Here is a 19,609-nt window from a genome sequence, read left to right on the forward strand (position 1 = left end):
CACTCAAGGGAAGAAGAGGGTGGTTGAGCCGAGGCTGCCAGGGTGTGACTGGGCATGATTTTAACTGCAGACGCTCTATTGAGATTGACCTATTTTCGTTGGACGTTTGGGTTGACGAAGATACGACTGTAACAACAAGGCCTTTTTTAACCAACTGGGCCATGCCATGGGGCATAGAAACGGCCGGGGACTTCATTTATTATCATGGGACTTGATTCCTTGAAACCTGGAAGACCAGGGAAGGTGGCAGGAAAGAAAAGGCTCTGCCTGCTTTGCTCACTGCCAGAAAGACTGTTTGCTTAATTTGTATTTCAGGACGTCTGGACCCCTTTTATTGACTGACAATTTGTGGTACCAATTTATCCTCCTAGAATCTCCTTCTTTCTTCTCTCCTCACCTGGGCTCCAAATACCCTGTTGAGCTGATCGAAGGTGATTTTCCCTCCTTTAGCATGTTGGGAACACATGAATCCTGATCTGGGGCCGGCCGGAGTCAGAAGGTGTGAGCAGATGCATTCATGTGAGGAGGATGACACAGAAGGCAGCCCTGATTCTCATCTGCATGTGATGAAAGCTCCCTAGGGCTGGGCAGCGCCCTCTCCTGAGGGACTGATCATTTACTGTCCCTCTGTGGAGTGTGTGCTTGGGATTGGCTAGGTCCTGCCCCATCCTGGGAAGAAAGGTTTTCTTTGACAAGAGCCTACATCAGTGGATATATTATGCTGTGACTTGATAGAGGAATCACCGATTTTAAACAAGAAAAGGATTGGGTCGGGGAGCGGCTGGGGATGAGATTTTGGCCTTGTGTTCTGAAAGCTGAGACACCTGGCCGCTCTGCTGAGAGGTCAGCAGCAAGGGAAGGCCACGTGCCCACTTTATAGCAGAAGGGGGCAGAGAGGAGCCTGCAAGTCTGAATCTGTCCAACCTCTTTGCTTCCTGGGAGAGAAGACTTCATCCTTGATGTGCCCTCCAAACCAAAAAAGGAAGATGCTGGGCAGGCTGGTCTCCAAAGGAAGAGGTTTTAAAACCAAGTCTAAGGAAGATGAATGCCACTGACACGTTGGAGTTAACACAGGGTAAACAAATCCGTACGGAACTTTCCTCATACTCGGCTTCCGCAGTCATTTCTTAACCTTCCATCCTCTTGGTGATTTTGAAAACTTGAAACACTTGGTGTTTGTGTCTTGACAGCAAGCTCCATGTTCCTCTGACCTCACTGTCCTCGAAGTGCTTCATCCCATTGGAAGGAAAGTGCCGCTTGTCAGTAACCAAAGAGGGGATGCTAAGTGAGAAAATCTGATTCCCCAACTCTGGACCAAGTAAGAGTTTTTCTGGTTTATAGTGACCTGAAACTTACAGTTGAAAGTAGTCCAGTTGGGCCTGCGCTGACCCACTCTGAGTTTATAATTTTGCTTTGCTAATTCTTGGCCTACTGAGTTTAAATACAGTCCCAGGTTTGAGCCATGGCCCATGCAGGGTGGACACTTTCCCAGCTGGCTGTTCTCACCTGCTCTCGGGAGCAGTCAGCCCAGCAGCTCTTCCTGTTACCATCCAGAACAGACACCTGCTGAATGCTGTTATGCTGAGGGATGCCGTAGGATTTGGGAAAGAATTGCCGTTTCTGCTGTTGAGATCCCAGAGGCTGCACTGCTATAATTCTGTTCTGGATGAGACACTGGGAGATGTTAACCTGAAACACTGACCCGACTATTGTTGTGTAAAAACTGTGCATAATCCTCAATGTATATTTATAAGCTTTTATTTTTTTTTTATAACTTTGAGGGAATTCATAATACGAAAAAGCAGTAAACAGGGTCAAATTAAGTATGTGATTTATGCTCTTAATAAAAGGTCATAATAAAAACTTTGTAAATGCAACAGAATTATAAGCTTTGAAGTGAATTTGTATGCAAAAGTTACAGCAGTGAGAAAGGCTTTGTACAGATAAGTAAGGCTTAGACCTTATGTTGGACAGAGTACCCTTTCAAACTAAAACTTTATTTGGAAAATCTGCAAACACAAAACTAGACAGGAAAGTATATTTTCCCTATATATTCTTCACCCAGCTGCAACACTTACAGAACATCTTTTCACTTCTGTTTCATCTATTTCTTCTACTTCTTTTTTTTTTAATTCCTAAAGTATTTTTAAAAACAAATCTAAGAACTATGTCATGTAATCGGTAAATATGTTATTATGCATCTCTGATAGACCTTTAAAACTTTTTTGAGGTAATTATAGATGACAGGATGTTGCAAAAGAAAACAAGAGTTCAGGGAGGTCCCGTGTACCCTTTACCCAGTCCTTCAGTGGGAGCATCTCGAATAACTGTAGTGCAGTGTCAAAGCCAGGAAAGTGACATACATACAGTCCACAGAGTATTCAGATTTCACCATTTCGTGTGTGTGTGTGTGTGTGTGTGTGTGTGTGTGTGTGTGTGTGTAGTTCTATGCAGTTTTGTCATGTGTAGATTCACAATCAAGATACAGAACATTTCCATAACCACGAGGTTCCTTCATGCTATTTCCTTATAACCACATCTACCTCTCCTCTTCCCCATCACTAGCCCCTGGCAGCCACTGCTCTGTTCTCCATCTCTATAATTTTATTTTTAAAATGTTATATAAATGGAGTTACAAAGTTTGTAACCTTTTGAAGTGGGCTTTTTTCACTCAGCATAAGTGAGTGAGAGCCAGCCAGGTGGTTGTGTGTGTCCGCAGTTCCTGACTTTTCATTGCTGAGCAATATGCCAGGAATGGATGTACCACAGTCTGCTTAACCATTCACACAAGGAGGGACATCTAGACTGTTTCCAGTTTGGAGCTGTTACGAATAAAGCAGCTATGAACATCTGTGTATAGATTTTTATGTAAACATAAGTCTTCATTTCACTGCAATAAATGCCCAGGAAGGCAACTCTGGTCCTATGGTAACTGTATGTTTCATTTTAAAAGAAACATACTCTTTTCAGCCTGGCTGTACCATTTTGTGTTCCTGCTAGCAATGTAGGCAGCCAGTTTCTCCATATCCTCACCAATATTTGTTGTCATAATTTTTTAAAATTTTAGCCATGCTGAAAGTTGTGCACTAATATCTTATGATCTTAATTTGCATTTCCTCCATGGTTAGATGTCGGACATCTTTTCATGTGCCTTTTGCTGTCTGTGTGTGCTCTTCGGTGAATTATCCACTTAAATCTTTTGCCCGTTTTCCAACTGGATTGTTTCTTTGTTTTGAGGTTTCTTCATATATTCTTTTTAAAAAATACTTTATTCGTTATTGTATTACTTAATTATTTTGGGGGGGAGGTAACTAGGTTTATTTATTTTTGGAGGAGATGCTGCATATATTTTTGATACAAGAACTTTGTCAGATGTGTGGTTTACAAATACTCCTCCCACTCTGCGGCTGGTCTTTTCATTCTCTTCACAAGGATCTCTGGCAGAGCAAAAGTTTTAAATTTTGATGAAATTCAATTTATCAATTTTTCTATTTTATGTTTATGTTTTTGGTACAGGTCTAAAAACTCTTCATCGGGTCCTAGGTCCTGAAGATCTTTTTCTGTATTTTTTTTCTAATATTTTTATAGGTATGTTTTACATTTTAGTCCTTGATCTATTTCGAGTAAATTTTTTATAAAGTGTGGGGTTTGGGTTGGGTTCACTATTTTGCCTGTGGATGTCCAATTGATCCAGCTCCTTTTGTTAAAAAGGTACCCTTCCTCCATTGAATTATGTTTGTACGTTTGTCAAAGGTTAGGTTTTTTGGGGGGAGGGGCATATTTCTGTGGGTTAAGACTTTTTTTTTTTAGATAATCACTATGCCAATATCACACTTAACAAATGAACAGTGATTTTCTAATATCCCCTAATATTTAGTTAATACTCAAAATTTTCCAGTTGTTGCAAAGATTTTTAAAATTTTTTTAATAGTTGGCTTATATGAATCAGGATTAAAATAAGATCCAGACATTGCACTAGGTTTTCACATCTCCCAAGTGTAGGATAGTCCCTCCCACCTCTGGCCCTGGGGGTCAGGATACAGGCCCCTTTCCTTAATTTCTGACCAAGTTAAAAGGTGATCAGTGAAGTTAACTGAGAAACTAGTAATAAAATAGCCTGGCTTTTTTTTTTGCAGGGGAAGGCAGTGGGGAAACAAACATAAAAGGAGCTGAGCTTTGTTTTTCTGGGAGCCTGAAGTCACTCAACGTAGAGGCCACGTGGCTCAGTGAGCCAAGGCTTGGTGACGTTTGTGTTTGTGGCCCCACCACAGCCTACAAGCTGTGAGGTCGTGGGCAAATCCCTAAATGTCCAAACCAGTTTCCATAAAATGGATAATTATGGTATCTCTACTGAATTTAATGGTACATTCCAACTCGAGTTAGGCTGCTCTAACAAAAAGTCCCCAAAATACAGCACCTTAAGGCAGAACTGTATGCCTTCTACGGAAGTCTGGGTGGGTGGCCCAGGCTGGCTTGGTGGCCTGATGATGTCAAGTCTTCTGTCTTATGGCTCGTCTATCGCCTCGGGTGATGCTCACATCCGTGTGCTGGAAGAAGGCTGCCCCCCCACCTGCTGGGTCCACATTCCAGTGGAGTGGGTGGTGGGGTGTGTAAAGGGGAGCTCAAAGCCCAGAAGCTGCCCCCTCCTAGTCACGTGGCCTTGCCAGGCTGCACGGCAAGTGAGGAAATGTGGCTCTGTGTCTGAGTAAAATTTGGGAGCCTTGTCACCAAGGAAAGTAGGAAAGAATGGATTCAGGGGACAGCTGAATCTGACACAAATGAGGTTTAGGGTGTGTGCCCAGGACTGCCCTTTGGGACAGGCAGGAAACCCCTCTTGAACACTGAGCGCACTTGACTTGGCACCCTCGGCTCTCCCAGCCCGTCCCAGAGGCCAACAGTTGGTGCTCCTCTAGGATGGGGCCCTCAGTGACATCCAACTGGGCCTTCGCTGCTGACATGTGACCCATCGGCCACCCCTTCCTCTTCAAAGGTGTCTCTTTGGCCTTCATGACATTGCCCTCTTTTCCTGATTATTCTATTTCATGGCCTCCCTTTTCCTTGCTGGCTCTTTCTCCAACCTGCCCAGCTGTGGCTGGCCCCAGATAGTCCTCTGCTCGCCCAGGAGATGGCTCGCCTGCCCTTCCACCGCCAGCTGTCACCTCCCGGGGATTCTCAGCATCTGTCTGTCGGTAGCTTGCTCTCCACTAAGCTACCTGGTTATACTTTCAAAGCAACGTGGTAGATTGGATTTGCTTCACTTTTCTGCCCAAACCACTTCCACTCCCCAGCCTTCCCACTTTGGACAGCAGTTCGAAACAGCGGGGCCAGTAGCAGCCAGCCCTGGAGCGCTTACCTGGGCCAGGACCGCGGGCCTTACAGCGCCATCTCACCCTCCAAATGGTCCGGAGTCTTCATTCTCCATCTGCACCTGCCCCTCACCATGTTCTGCCACCTCTTCCTTCCTTGCTGGTCTGAAGGGGCAGCAGCCTCCCTGCTCTTCTTGAGCCTGTGTCCCCTGCCAGGCCCATCTTCCTACAAGCCTGGACTTTGTCGCCCCCTCCCCTGGACTTTGTCGCCTCCCCCTCCACACTAAGACCTGCAGTCCGTCCCACTCTGCATCCAAACTGCCCAACCTGGCTTTCCAGGTCCTCTGCCAAGTGGCTGTTTCTTTTGGGAGAATTCACATTCCTTTCATTTATTCAACAAGTACGGATCTAGTGTCTTCAGTGTGTGTCAGGTACTGTGCCAGGCTCTAAGGACAAGCGACAAAACAGACATGGCCCCTGCCCCCAGGGAATCCATTTGAGCAGGGAGACATACACGGAAAACAAAACCAAAATCGTTATAGATTGTGGAGACATGCTAAGAGGGACACAAAGGGGTCTTTATTCCTTGAGGGGGGACGGCTGCCCTCATCACTGCTGCATCCTGCGCCTTTGTGCTCTTCCTCCCCCTCACCTCCGAAGATCTTGCCTGTCCTTCCGGCCTCCGTATCCTCTCTCCAGATGACATTTATCCTTCCCTTCTACATTCACTCCTTCAACAAATATTTACTGAGCTACTGAGGGCAGGCGCTGAGTCAGACGCTGGGAGGCAGCAGAGTGTAACAAAGCGGCTACATTCTCTGCCTTTACAGTCTAGTTGGGGGCCAGACAGCTCACAGACATTAGATGTGTAATGTCAGGTGTGAATCGGGGTCCTGAAAGGAAAGCCACAGTATCCTCGGGTTGGGTACTTTGAGGAAGGTTTAATAAAGTGATCACCTCCCGTGATGTGGGCAGGTGTAGCGGAACACAGCGTAGGTAGCTGGGCCTGGGTGAGTTATAGGGAGGGGAGGGAGCAGTCACCAGAGCTGGAGGGGGGCCTATGTGAGGCCCTTCTGCCAAGAACCAGGGCCGTGGGTCATCAAGGGGGCCAGGGGGCAGCAGCAAACCTGCAGGGGGAGTGCCAGTCCAGGGACAGATACCCTGACCTCCCTCTCCTCCCTCCCACCTTCCAGTATCCTGCCTGTTCTTTGTTGAACAGAAGCCAGAGAGCACAGGGCCTGTCCAAGCACGACACAGTAGCTGCCAGCCTCCCAGGGCCCGCGCAGGGTGAAGTGGAGAGTGAGCAGATCTGGACGGGCAGAGGAAAGGGGCTGGGTGCTTGGCAGGGGGTGCATTTTAGAAAAGGTGGGGAAGGAGAGCTGCCTGAGAAGGCCACCACGTGGAAAAGCGTTCCAGGGAGAGGGACAAGCAAGCACCTGGATGGAGGGGCCACGTGCATGGAGAGCAGTGGTAGTGGGACCAGGAGGGAGCAGGGCCTACACAGTGCAGAGCCTCCTGGACCCGAGTAAGGGCTTTAGGTGTTATTCGGAGCAAGATGGGACACGAGGGAGTGACAGGAGTTGACTTAGCTTATCAAAGGGGCATTCTGGCTGGACAGGATGAGAGACATCATTTTTCTTCAGTTATTTTCACTTTTCTGGCATTTAGCAAACACACTGACCAGGGAGGAAGTTAGTCCTGGCCCCAGGAGAGCCAGGGCGACAACTCCCTGCAGACTGAGCCCTGTACCAGGGAGAGGAAGAAACACAATCACACGGATAGGATAACTCCCTTTCCCCAGGGCGCTCGCAGTGTAGTCATGGAGACAAATAAACAGAGGGACCCACTGAACACGACTCACCAGGACAGAGGAACAGCTGTCAGTAGAGGGTTGAACTTGAGGACTTCAGGGAGAAGCCTGCGCTCAGGTCGGAATGGGGAGGTATGAGCAAGTGGAGCTTCTGAAAGAGGTGAGCAAGGGCCAGCGAGGGCCGAGGTGGCCTGAGGGAAGGCGGGAGGGCAGGTGGCCCAGCATCAGAGGGCCCGGGGGCACCTGACTGCCCCTGCGCAGCTCCTGAGGCTCCAGTGCCCTCCTGTACTGTCTCCTCTTGTGAGGCTACTTTGGTGTCGGCTGTAACCAGCCTCCTCCCTTGTAAAGCTGGCAGAGGTCCCCTCCGTGGCATTGGCCCTCAGATTGTACCTCCCTGGGCAGGTTGGGTTTTGGAGCATGTCTACTGACTGTGAACCAGGGTTGCCCCAGGAAAGGGGTCAACTGAACTGGTGGGGTCCAGGGTTGGAAGGTGCTGCCCCAGCTACCTTTACCCAGGTGAGCTGTTGATGATCTGAGAGGCTTTTAAATAGAAGGGCCAGGGTCCTCAGAGGCTCTTAGAAGTGTCTGTGTGGGTCCAGGAGGAATGACCTGGGCTTTGTCAGTTGTTTGCCATCACAAAAGAACCCTGGGGCCCCAGATTCTAATTGCATTTCGTTGGGATTTTGTTATGCATTCATTTATGAATTCTCTTCAACCACTCATCGTGGGTGTGCCATTCTCCTGTTCCACTCAGGCTCACACTGAAACAAGTGTTTAATTCTCTGAGCATCACCTGACAGTGCTCAGGCGCAAGTGGGGAGCCCTCGGCCCAAGGGTAACAATTTCCCATGGACACCCTGACTCCTGGAATCAAGCTCAAGGTATTCTTCCTCCTTTTGAAGCAGGTGGTTCTCCCTCATCTCCACTTTATGACCGATTTTTTCCCCCACCTTACTAAGAAGTTATTCAATTTTGAATGGATAATATAAGCACACGGTATAACATTTAAAAGACAGAAAAAGATACAAGTGAAACTAAGCACCGCCCCCCACCCCCGTCTCCCAGACTCCCAGTTCTCTTCCTGGAGGCCACCAGTATGTCAGGATCAGAATTGTCGTGTGCATTCTTCAGCAAATAGTCTACGCATCAGACACAAGTGCCTGTATGTACTTTCTTCCCCTTTTAAATGATGGTAGATATGTATATACTATCTATGCTTCCCCCCACCTCTCTGTGTATTTGGGTGATGGTCCCATGCTAATACTAAAAAGCTTCCTCATCCTGTTTCATGGCTGCACTGTTCCATTGTAATAGCTCTACCGTAGCTGACTTACTTAACTCATTCCCAGTGGATGGATGCTTAGGTGGCGTCCAGCCTTCTGCTATTTCAGGAGTCAGTGTGGCGAGTGGCTCTGTGCCAGAGTCATTTCCCTGCACGTGCCCACCAGCTGTGGGCAGATGTGCCCTGTTCTTCTCACAAGATGTATCAACTTACACTCTCGCCTCAGTGCCTGTTTGCTTGCACTTTTGCCACCTCAGGGTCTCCCAACTTGCTGAACTTTGCCAATCTGATGGGTAGAAAATGGTTTCTTGCCGTGGTTTTGTTTGAGTGGAGTTGAGTGGAGGGGTGACTGCTTTTGGAGCCTGGAAGGTCTGCAGTCAGTCCTGCCACTCAGTTGTCTGCAAGTGACTGGACTGCTCTAAGTCTCACCCTCCTCTTCTGTGATGTGTGGGCGAGTAACACCTCAAAGGGGCGCTACTGAGACATGCGATATTAGAGACGACTTGTGTGACTCAGGGCTGGGACTGGCATTACTCTCCCAGGTGAGGTGCCTCCCTCCCCACAGAGATGGGGTCACCCGGGGTGGGGGGACAGGGGCTGGGCTGTGGACCCAGCACCCCTCCTGAGGGTGAGAGTGAGCCTTGGAGCAGGGGGTGGTAGTGAGAGTCTGGGCTGCCCCTTCACTGCTTCACAGATGCCGAGGGGGCGGGAGAGGAAAGGGGGAAGCCGAAGCGCTGTGTTCTTGGCCTTCATGGTTTCAGATGTTGGCACGGGCGAGCTTGTAGCTCTACCCTCTTTTGAAAGTGTACATGGGTACCTTCCCCAGGAGAGATCCGCCGAGAAATCTCCTGGGTCCCATGGAGGCAGAGATTTCTAGGGCACAGAAGACAGCCAAGCTGAGCAGGCTTCTGCTCCGGGGACCCCAGGGCCTCCCTCCCTCAACCACCCAGGAGCCCTGCCCGGGCCCACGCCCTGCAGGAGCTTCTGTCCAGCCATCAGTCCTGCCACTGTCCTGTCCTGCTGTCACTGCCACCTTGTTGCCTCCACACCTCGGCTTCTTCCCTCCAATGTATTCAGAAAGAAAGCCCATTGTTACATACATAGGAGTGGGAACTAACAGTTAAAAAACCCCATCCCTTCAGGAAACTAAGGCCGAACTCATATGGAGGGACGAGCCCAAGGGCCCAGAGCTACTGGTAACGTCCTCGGTGAGTCTCCCTGGAGGTGGGGTGGGGAGTGGGGGGCGCAGCACAGGCAGCCTTGGGACCCCAGGTCAGCACCTACTTTCAGCCCCAGCTTTCTCATTGGGAACCTTGTTGGTGAAGTTACTTTGACTGAAAAACTTTGGGGAAAAGATTTTAGAGTCGAATAAATGTAAAAATTTCAGGAAATAAAGAGCAAAATGTCCACGAAAAGTAAAGCCTCAAATAAATTTTGCTTTTTCAGGAGGAGCTTCAAACTTTTCTCCTAAAGCTTGAGGAGGTGGGAGGGCACGTTAGTTTGCTCTTCACTTTGCTGATTGGAAATCTTGGTGGAAAAATATTAGAAGTGTTGCAGAAAAAAATGTGTGACAGCTCAGTGTTATAGCTCAGTTGTGACAGCAACCTGGACCCAGGCGAGAGACCAAGCAGCCCTCGGAGAGTTGGAGAACTCAGGTTTATTACAACAGCGGGCCCAGAGAAATTAACACTCCAAGCTCTCGAGCCCCTCTGTAGGTTTACACAGGCTTTTATAGGCTGCCAGTTTACACTTTGCAACATTATATGCAAATAAGGTGTAACAATAGTTGACTAATTAGGAACAAGCTTTGTAGAAATGGACCAATCAGGAGGGAGAGAAATAACCAATCAGGAGTGAGGGAAATAACCAATCAGGAGTGAACTCAGGGAACCAATAGAGTTTAGGGGTAAGTAAGCCTTTTCAGAGGCAAAAAGTGAGATAGAGCCTCAGGGCCAGGGAACTGGATGGTGCTGTCAGGAGAGTAGTGGCCCTGCCTGGGGGTCCTGCCAGTCTTTTTATGGGGCTTCCTGCCTCAGAAGGACTAGTCTAGTCAATGTTTCTGCCATTAACTTTGTGATCACGAGCTAGTTCCTTTTTTTAAAAATTTAATTTTTTGTTAATTTTTAATGATGTATATAGTTGATTTACAATATCATGTTAGTTTCAGGTATACAACAAAGTGATTCAGTTATATATATATATTTTTAGATTATTTTCCATTATGGGTTATTATAAGATATGAATATAGTTCCCTGTGCTAGACAGTAAATCCTTGTTGCTTATCTATTTTATGTACAGTAGTTTGTAGTTGTTAATCCCATACTCTTAATTTATTCCTCCCTTCCCTCTCCCCTTTGGTAACCATAAGTTTGTTTTCTGTCTGAGTCTGTTTCTATTTTGTTTATCTATTAATTTTTTAAATGGAGGTCCTGGGGTTTGAACCCAGGACCTTGTGCATGCTAGACATACACTATCACTGAGCTATACCCTCCACCTCCTATTTTGTATTTAGATTCATTTATATTATTTTTTTAGATTCCACATATAAGTGATATCATATAATATTTGTCTTTGTCTAACTTACTTCACTTAGTATGATAACCTCTGGGTCCTTCCATGTTACTGCAAATGGCAATATTTCATTCTTTTTATGGCCAAGTAATAATCCATTGTGTATATATACCACATCTTAAACCAATCATTTGTTGATGGGCACTTGGGTTTCCATCCATGTCTTGGCTGTTGTAAATAGTACTGCTGTGAACATTGGGGTGCATGCAACTTTTCGAATTAGAGTTTTCATCTTTTACAGATACATGCTGGAGTGGGATTGCTGGATCATATGGTAATGAGCTAGTTCCTTTCTTGTATTTCTTGTTATCCTACAATGGATTAGAGGCAGATTATAACAAGAACAATAAATGATAAAAAATACATATATAAAATTAAAAAGTAGTACCAGAGGAAAGTAGACATTGAATAAATCATTTGGGGGTGAGGAGGAGGAGGGCCAGGATAAACAAATAAATATATTGTACATCAGATGGTGATAAGTGCTGAGGAGGAAAACAATAAAACATGGTAATGAGGATAGAGAATATGAAGGAGAAAGGGTATTACCCTTTTATGGAGTATTTAGGGAAGGCCTGTCTTCTCTAAGAGGGTAATATTTGAATTGAGATCAGATAGCTGGAAAAGAGCATTCAGTGACAAAGGAACAGCAAATGCAAAGGCCCTGAGGCAGGAGTGGGCTTAGCATGTTAAGGAGCACAGTGTGGCCCACATGGAGTGGTAGGGGACATGTAACAGAGCAGGACCTATGGGGTCTTCCCGGGACAGACCCCTCCCCCATACCCTCTGCTGTATCTCCTCTCTGGAGTACCCAGATAATGGTATCTCATGCATATTTCCTGAGTTTTTCAGATGCTAAAAACCAACACCAAGTGGAAGAAATTAACTACTTGATGATCATGTAGACCTCAGACCTTCTGGTGCCTGAGTAGTGATCATTATAAACCAATCAGAGAATTGTGCACAGCTGATCCTATACCCTGGGCTGCCCCTCCCTTACGTGGACTTAAAAATGCTCAGCTGAAACCATTCAGGGAGTTCGGGGCTTTTTGGGCACGAGCCACTCGTTCTCCTTGCGTGGCCCATCAATAAACCTTTCTCTCCTCCAAACTCCAACCTTTCGATTTGTTTGGCCTCACTCTACATCAGACACAGGAACTTGCCTTGGGTAACAATTCTGATGAAGCCAGCTTAGGAGTCTGCCTGTGGCAGGTCCACCTTGGCTGGAGGCAGCCCCTTCCCAGGGTCCCCAGCAGCTGCTGGAGCTCACTTTGCTTCGGGGACCTGGGAGGCTCTCCCCTGACAAGAACTGGCTGCCCAGGCATGAGGCTGTTTGGAGCTGAGAAAGGTCTGGAGCTGCATCCACACTCTGTGTTGCTTGTGGGTGAGTCCCTCCAGCTTGCTCATGCAGGCTGGGAATTTTCTCTACTCCATCTGGGCTCATTCCCTTGCAGGAAGTGAGCCATTCTGGGTGCACTGGGAACCAGTCTGGGTCCATTCTCCTTCGGGAGCCAGGACACTCTGGAAGCCTCCATCTGGGAGTGGAAATGGAATTTTGGGGCTACATCTCATCTGATCTTTTGTTTGTAGGATGATGTTTGCTGTGTATGTGTGTGTATCAGTACTGGCATTGGCCAGTTGAAAGGTCTTTGGTGGGTAACAAGTGCTCACGTGTGACGACACCAGAGTATCCTTTCATTGCATTGAATTTGCCTGGTTGGCGGAGCACTGGCTGAGATTTTCCCTTTCTAGCCTTGGTCATTCGTTCAGCTTCATCTCTGATGGGGCATTGGTTGGGGTTCTCCCCTTTTGGACTGACAGGGCATTGGTTGGGAATCCCCTTTTGGGGGCTAGGGAGCTGTGACCCTGAGAGACTGTTTTGAATTGTATTTGGTTGATATTTGACAACATTGGCTGTGAATAATTAAATTAAAAATATGAATGATCAGAACGCTGTTTCATCTTACAGTCCCCCTAGGATATATTTTGCAAAACTGTGAGATCTTCATCTATGCTTCCATAAATGAAAGAAAATATGTTTTATTGTAACACTGTGTGGGCTCAGTACTCCCTGAGATCTTGAGAACAATGGCCCTAATGGCTCTGCTGTGATATCAAAGTGGGCCTTCTGCAGTTTGGCTTTTATCTTGGGTGTGTGAGTGTCTTGGTACCTGAGTCCAAAGGGTTTTGCTGAAAGTGAGGCATGTGAATAAAACACACACACATTGTCTACTTGGGAACTTGAAAAAAAAAAAAAAAAAAGCCTGAAAATAGCCTAGATGGTTGGGTCTTGTAAAAGCAGTTGGAGGAGGAACTTGCATTCCTCTTCCTGTGCCTTTAAGACATAGATGATCTACCTGGGCTCTCAAGGAAAAAAGAAAAAAGAGTTTTTTTCTAAATTCAAGCAGTAAACTATGAGATCTCTGGTTCTGTCTGTCTTTACTTAAAATTAGCTTGTAAATGACCTCTATTTAATTGACTTAAAAGTAAGTGCTTACAAATTAAACACTTCTAAGTATAAAAGAAGCTGGATAGAACACATTTCAGGCTGATGTGATTTAGGAAATCTTCAATATTGAGTTGATATCTGATATTAAAGCTAGCTTAAGCTTGTTGGTATACTCAATACAGACACTGCTTTTATTGTACCTAGGTTTACTGAAGGTCAATAAGTTCTTGTTTCTGTTGCAGTTTGTCAGCAGAAAGAAAACAATTATCTTGGTATAATGAAATTTTTATGGGTGAATTGAATGCAGGGGAGAGGAGCTTTTGGGTGAACTCTTTGGAAATGATTATGTTTTGGGAATGTCTACTTAAACGTGATCTCTCTGGCTATTTGGTGACTTGACATTTTGGACTTGTGCTAGATTATGTTAGATGATTAAAGTTTAATGAGTAGTTGAATAAATCAGTCATTTCCAAACAAAATAAGATACTGAAACGTTCAATAGAAGTTAAGAGTTTTAAGTGGCTCACAGGGAAAGTGTGACAATGAATATATGTATATTCATGTATAACTGAAAAATTGTGCTCTACACTGGAATTTGACACAACATTGTAAAATGACTATAACTCGATAAAAAATGTTTATATATATGAAAAAGTTTTAAGAGTTGAGGATTCTAATATAAATATGTAATTAAGGCTACTAGAAGTAATAAAAGAAACATTTGGTATATAGTAGGAGAGTGGGATATATGTTTGAGTTAAAAAAAAAAAAAAAAAAAAGAAAGGTGTGAGGAATGGAATTACATTTTGTTAAGGATTTGGTCCTGGAGCTGGTTGTTTCTAGGTGGGGAAAAAATAAGGGACAAACTAACGGATATGGAAAATTGTGGAAGGTTTGTAGAAGGGGAGCCTTAAAAAAGAGTTCTGTGCATGGTCAGGCTGAGATTAGATCAAGCTTAGTTAGGCAAATGAACTTTGTTGTTGGAAGTGGGCTGGCGCAGGACTGGATTTGGTTCTTCTCTGTTAAGAGAACAAGTTTACTTAGAATGCCGCTGACAACAGATTGTGTGACACTTTTTGCTATTTTTGACAACTTCGTATCAAGTTCTAATTAAAGTCCTTTTGACTTCACCTGGCTTTGGGATGCCTCAGAGGGCCCATGAGACATCTCAGAAAGAAATATTAAACTAACTGGAATTGACTGGTATGTTGAATTACGTGGGAAGCATTGTCAAAGGAGTGATAAACCTCTTCAGATTATATGGGATGGATAAATGTTGTTCGTAGAGATATTCCAGAAATTATGTGGAGTTTCTAAAATCTGGACATGCCCTGGTGTAATGCTATCAGTCATGATTCTAGTTTTTAACATATGTCACAGCAATCTGATTAAGCTTTTTGTCAAAAACATTATAATTGGATCTTTTGCCTTGCCTTTTTGGGTCTTCCATCACTCATGGACAGGTAAGCTGATGCTTGGCAAAACTGCTTTATCTTCAAGAAGATTCATAAAAAGGATTTTTGAACAAGTACGGGTTTCTTGTAAATCATACTGCTGAGCAGTGTAGGATATTTAAGAAGTCTAGTGAAAACTCTGATTTCATAAAACTGTTAGTAAAATGGATTGATTGCTTAGGACTGAGTGAACTGATGAGTATGGTTATAATTTTTTGGTTGTCTGAAGTATTACTGGCTTTTAATCTGTTTTCTAATTGAACTGTTTACCAAATACTTATCTCTGCATCAGTATTGCCCCCAGTGTTTAGGATAGAGAATTCTCTAATGGAGCTGTCACAGAGCGTAACTACTCTGCTTTGAGTCAATTGCTAGAAGCACATGTGCTTGTGTAACAATTGGGTGTAAGTGACAAAATGTATGGCCTATAAAATGTTTCCCCACTAACATACCCCTGAGCCTGTTACGACATCTGATTAGCTTCCCCAACATGGATAACTAGGCAGACGCAAAGGAGGCCTCGCACCGGGGGACATGATCTCAGCCGGGGGCAGGAGCCATCCCCCCGCCGCATCAAGGGACAGGTATTTTGATCATCAGTGTTTTCTATTGAAAGATTTGTAATCAAAAGGGGAAATGATGGAAAAATCGGTACATATTGTGGTATGGGAAGTCATTCTGGCCTGTGCATGGTTTGACTCAAACTTTACTGACCAAAGCGGCCTGCTGCGTGGCCTTTGGGACTTGCATTGTACGTCTTGTTTGGCCTTGAGGAGGGGGATGCATTTGAAAGTCTAAATGGAGTAGCTGTGGTCCAGACATCCAAGGTAAAACGAGGTGGCCATTGCAGATGTGATTTCAGACGTGTTCCTGGGTTGTTGAGAACTCGGATTTTCTGAGCTGTGTCAGACTCAGGACGCCACTAGCCATTCTCAAAGCGGTGTTGCTGGCAGATGGCAGCTGCAACCTTCTGACCTCAAGGTCTCCTCTTGTAACTTAAATTTTTACACAATAAAATTACTTTAGATCAGGTGTTAGCAGAAAAAAGGAGACGTGTAGTGGGCAATGGCTCTTGTTATACAAATGTTAACACCACATTGAAAGTTAAACCTACTCAGATAAAAATAGACAGCTGGCTGCAAGTGTCCCCCACAGTGCCAGGTCCAGGCTGGTGTTCAGCTTAGTCTCCTGAATTCCCCAGGGAATGAGATCTAACGATAGAAGACTCAGATCCAGGACTTGGAACTCGGGAATATTTCCGACTCAGTGTCCTTTCCCCAGATCGAGGTGGCCCACACGCCACGTTTCAGCAGGAAGCAGCCCGAGCGGTCATCGCCCGGTTCCCTGAGAGACTGAGGGAGGGATGGAACGGGATTAGAGGGTGAAACCGAGTTCCTCTGCTGAGTTCATGTCTGACCTCTCTGTCCAAATACTGTTCCCCTGCTTGTCCAACCTGGTTCTCCTCAAGATCAAGGAGTATCAAAGAAAAAGGGGTAATTGTAACCCAGCAGAACCCTGTGGGGACTTCCCAGGACAGTCCCCTCCCAGTACCCTCTGCTGTAGTTCCTCTCTGAAGTACCCAGATAATATCTCATGCATATTTTCTGAGTTCTTCAGATGCTAAAAACAAACCAAAAAACCCCACCAAATGGAAGAAGTTAACTTGATGATCTTGAGCACATAGCCCCCGGACCTTCTGGTGCCTAAGGGTTGATCACCATCAACCAGTCAGAGAATTGTGCACAGCTGATCACGTTCCCTGGGCTGCCCCTCCCTTCCCTGGCCTTAAAAATGCTCAGCTGAAACCGTTCAGAGTTCTTGGGGCTTTTGGGGGCATGAGTTGCTCGTTCTCCTTGTGGGCCCAGCAACAAACCTCTGCTCCAAGCTTCTACCTTTCGGTATTGTTTGGCCTCACTCTGCAGCAGGCACAGGAGCTTGCGTTGAGTAACAGACAGAGTGGCAGGAACGAGGTCAGAGGTGAGAGACTGGGTGGATCACGTGGGCCTGGAAGCCTGGTGCGGTCCCCTGCACTGACATGGGCCTGCTGAGCTGACATGCTGCTCTCATGACAGAGAGAGAGTGAGTTTCCGGGGCCCTCCTGTTTCTCTCTTCTCACTACTCATGTCACTTCTTGGTGCTCCAGTTTCCTTATCTGTTAAAAGAACAGGAATAATACCTGTTCTTTAAGGGTTGCCAAGCAGGTTTGCCTTCCAAACCCTCTCCCCACCCCCATGCTCAAACATTTCTGACCACCTTCACCAAAGCCTGCTCCCCAGTCACCCTGGGACTCCTTCAGGGTAAAAGCAGCCTGGAGACCAGGCTCTAAAGCCAGATTACAGGCTTTCTCAACCTCAGTACTACTGACACTGGGGTTGGATTTGCTTGCATTGTAGGGCATTTAGTTGTATCTGTGACCTCCACCTCCTAAATGCCCTGAGGATCCCTCTGGGCTGACAACAAAAATGTCTCCAGACATTGTCCAAAGGTCCCCTGGGAGCAAAAGAACCACTGAGCTTAAATTAGGCACCGGGGCTGCATGTTCAGGCACCAGCGAGACGCTGGCGGAAAAGAACTGGGGGGAGTAGAGATTTTTTACTGCCTCAAATCAGATTATATTTTCTTCAGCTGTTTCCTTTGTTTAATTTCCTTGAGGCATGACCACAGGAATGTTCTGGAAGACAATGTTGTGTAATACTTCAGAGCTCTGGAGTCTGTTTGCATAGGAATCCTGGTTGTATGGCTTCCTAGCTCTGACCTTGGGACACTTACTTAGCCTTTCTGTTCCTCCACTATCTCATCCATAAACTGGGGGTAATAAAAATACCTCCCTCTTGGGCTTGTTGGCAGGATTCCAGGAGATCTGTGTAAATGCTTAGAAGAGTGCTGATACATCCCAAGGTGTTGCAGGACGGGTTCCTGGGAGACTGAGATTTGTGTGCAGGACGTGTGCCTTCAGGATGCACACCTGTGGGCAGGGGAGGGGGCGGGGCAGAGGGAAAAAGCTGGGCCGCCCTGGGGCTATGATGAATCTCCAGAGCTGTCCTGAGTTGAAAGAGAGACCATCAGTGAATGTGTGAATGTGCGCTGCCCCCAGGGAGCGGGCATGACCTTGGATGAGGTGGCGCTCTCGTGGAAAGGGCAGTTCCACGGAAATGGCAGTCCAGGGTGGGCCTCAGCTGAGCGCAGTCAGCCACGGCACCCTCCCAGCCGCTGGGGGAGCCAGAGCTTCAGTGCTGGAAAGAGAGGGGGTCAGGGCGGCAGTAGGGCATCCGTGGTCTGAGTGTCCATTGGCCAGTATCACCAGGTGAGATTTCAGTAGAAGCAAAAGTGCTTTTAAAATGCTGTGGACACACGGGGATTACTTCCAGCTCAGCAGTGCCTCATGCCTCCTTTCAGTACTCTGCTCATCCCTACCCTGCTGTCTCTTCCTTCTGCCCTTGCTGGAACCAGGAAGGATGCTAGTACCCCCACCGCAGCCACGGCACCCTGAGGTGAGGGTCTTCACCACTCTCCAGCTGTGTGGCCGAGGCAAGGTCACTGGGCCTGTTAGGAATTTAGTTTTTTCACTGGTAACTGGACGCTGCCTGCCCAGAGAAGGGTGGGATGATTAAGTGGGGTACTGCACAGCGGCGATCCTCAAAGTGCGGTCCTTGGGTCATCAGGCCTGGCAGCCCCATCTGGAACCTTGTTGGAAATGTGAATTCTTAGGCCCTACCAAAAACTCACTGAATCAGGAGCTCTGAGAATGAGACCCAGGAATCTGTGTTTTAACAAGTCCTCTAGTGTTTCTGATGCACACTTAAGTTTGAGAAATACTGGCACACAGGGCAGCACTTAGCTCCGTGCCTGGATTCTAAGAGGACCCCTCTCAATCTCAGCAGAATCTGACCCTGAACTCCTGGGCTTGAAGTCAGGCACCTGTGAGCAAAGCGCCACCTACTGGTTAGAGCCGGCCTTGTGTGCACACAAGGTTCACACACAGGGACTCAGGCTGGACTCATGGGACAAGGACCTCAGTGCTCAACACTAAGTGACACAGATGTCCTCTCCTCACTCTCCTTCACTCTCCCCAAAGAAATCAGGTTAAAGTGAATGTCAAGGGCAGCTTTAAGTGGCCAAGAGAGGTCACCAAAGACAATAGTGTTGTGCTTGTGTCAGCAATAACAGGTATGTTTTACCAAGGGTTTGAGCATCCAACGCTGTACGGAAAACAAGACAACAGATGGTGGCCCTCCTTCCTCTGCCCTCTCATGCACGCGCTCCCACCCGGGTCACAGGACTAGGGCAGCCCTGATGACCTGGTCACAGGCCAGCAAGAGGGGCCACCCACAGAGCTAGGCCAACGGTGCATCCCATGTGGTCACCTGCTCTATTTGACCAGCCCAGCTCACCTGGATGGGAGAACTTTGAAATCTCCTGCTTTATATTCCAGTTATGTGTATGTGTATGTGTGTGTGTCCTTCACTGGACTCTGAGCCTCTTGCCTGGCCCCTTGCCTTGTACGACTAGCACCCACTAGCACTGTGGGATTGAACTGATAGAGCTTTGTGCTACCTTACATATGCTGGAAAGTTTTGAGCCGAAAGGCAGGAAGATCCACAGGTCGGGGAGGGAGGGAGGGGGAGAGAGAGGAAGCAAAGGCCTATCAAACCCTCTCTGAGTAGCTCAGAAAATGACAGTGACAAGAAGTGGCAGGAGATAGCCCTCTGCAGTGAGAAAATGTGAAAGGAGTCCAAA

The 19,609-nt window shown here is 46.7% G+C and overlaps 2 protein-coding genes across 9 annotated transcripts in view; both read left to right on the forward strand.

Annotated features, from left to right (window-relative positions):
• Positions 1 to 3,571: 3,571 nt before the first annotated feature.
• The window catches only part of LOC102503789 (uncharacterized protein 114841037), a 72,310-nt gene continuing 56,272 nt past the window's right edge, over positions 3,572 to 19,609 (forward strand). For 2 of the 7 annotated variants that reach the window (XR_004313593.1, XM_032463075.1), the window contains exons 1-4: positions 3,572 to 3,588; positions 7,108 to 7,276; positions 9,541 to 9,606; positions 11,211 to 11,243. Coding sequence is in view for 4 of the 7 variants with exons in the window: in XM_032463075.1 (XP_032318966.1) it covers positions 7,241 to 7,276; positions 9,541 to 9,606; positions 11,211 to 11,243 (135 nt within the window). In the remaining 3 variants the exon portion in view is untranslated. Of the gene's footprint in view, positions 3,589 to 7,107; positions 7,277 to 7,870; positions 7,998 to 9,540; positions 9,607 to 11,210; positions 11,244 to 19,609 lie in introns of those variants that run through there. The other 5 variants (XM_032463076.1, XM_032463077.1, XM_032463078.1 and 2 more) reach the window with 5 other exon arrangements.
• The window catches only part of GUCA1A (guanylate cyclase activator 1A), a 76,817-nt gene continuing 65,124 nt past the window's right edge, over positions 7,917 to 19,609 (forward strand). The window contains exons 1-2 of one of the 2 annotated variants that reach the window (XM_032463072.1): positions 9,544 to 9,606; positions 11,211 to 11,243. In XM_032463072.1, coding sequence (XP_032318963.1) covers positions 11,215 to 11,243 — 29 coding nt within the window. In that variant the 5' untranslated portion in view covers positions 9,544 to 9,606; positions 11,211 to 11,214. Of the gene's footprint in view, positions 7,998 to 9,543; positions 9,607 to 11,210; positions 11,244 to 19,609 lie in introns of those variants that run through there. The other variant, XM_032463074.1, reaches the window with a different exon arrangement.

The sequence above is a fragment of the Camelus ferus genome, chromosome 20 (assembly GCF_009834535.1).
Source record: "Camelus ferus isolate YT-003-E chromosome 20, BCGSAC_Cfer_1.0, whole genome shotgun sequence".
Classification (NCBI taxonomy): Eukaryota; Metazoa; Chordata; class Mammalia; order Artiodactyla; family Camelidae; genus Camelus; species Camelus ferus.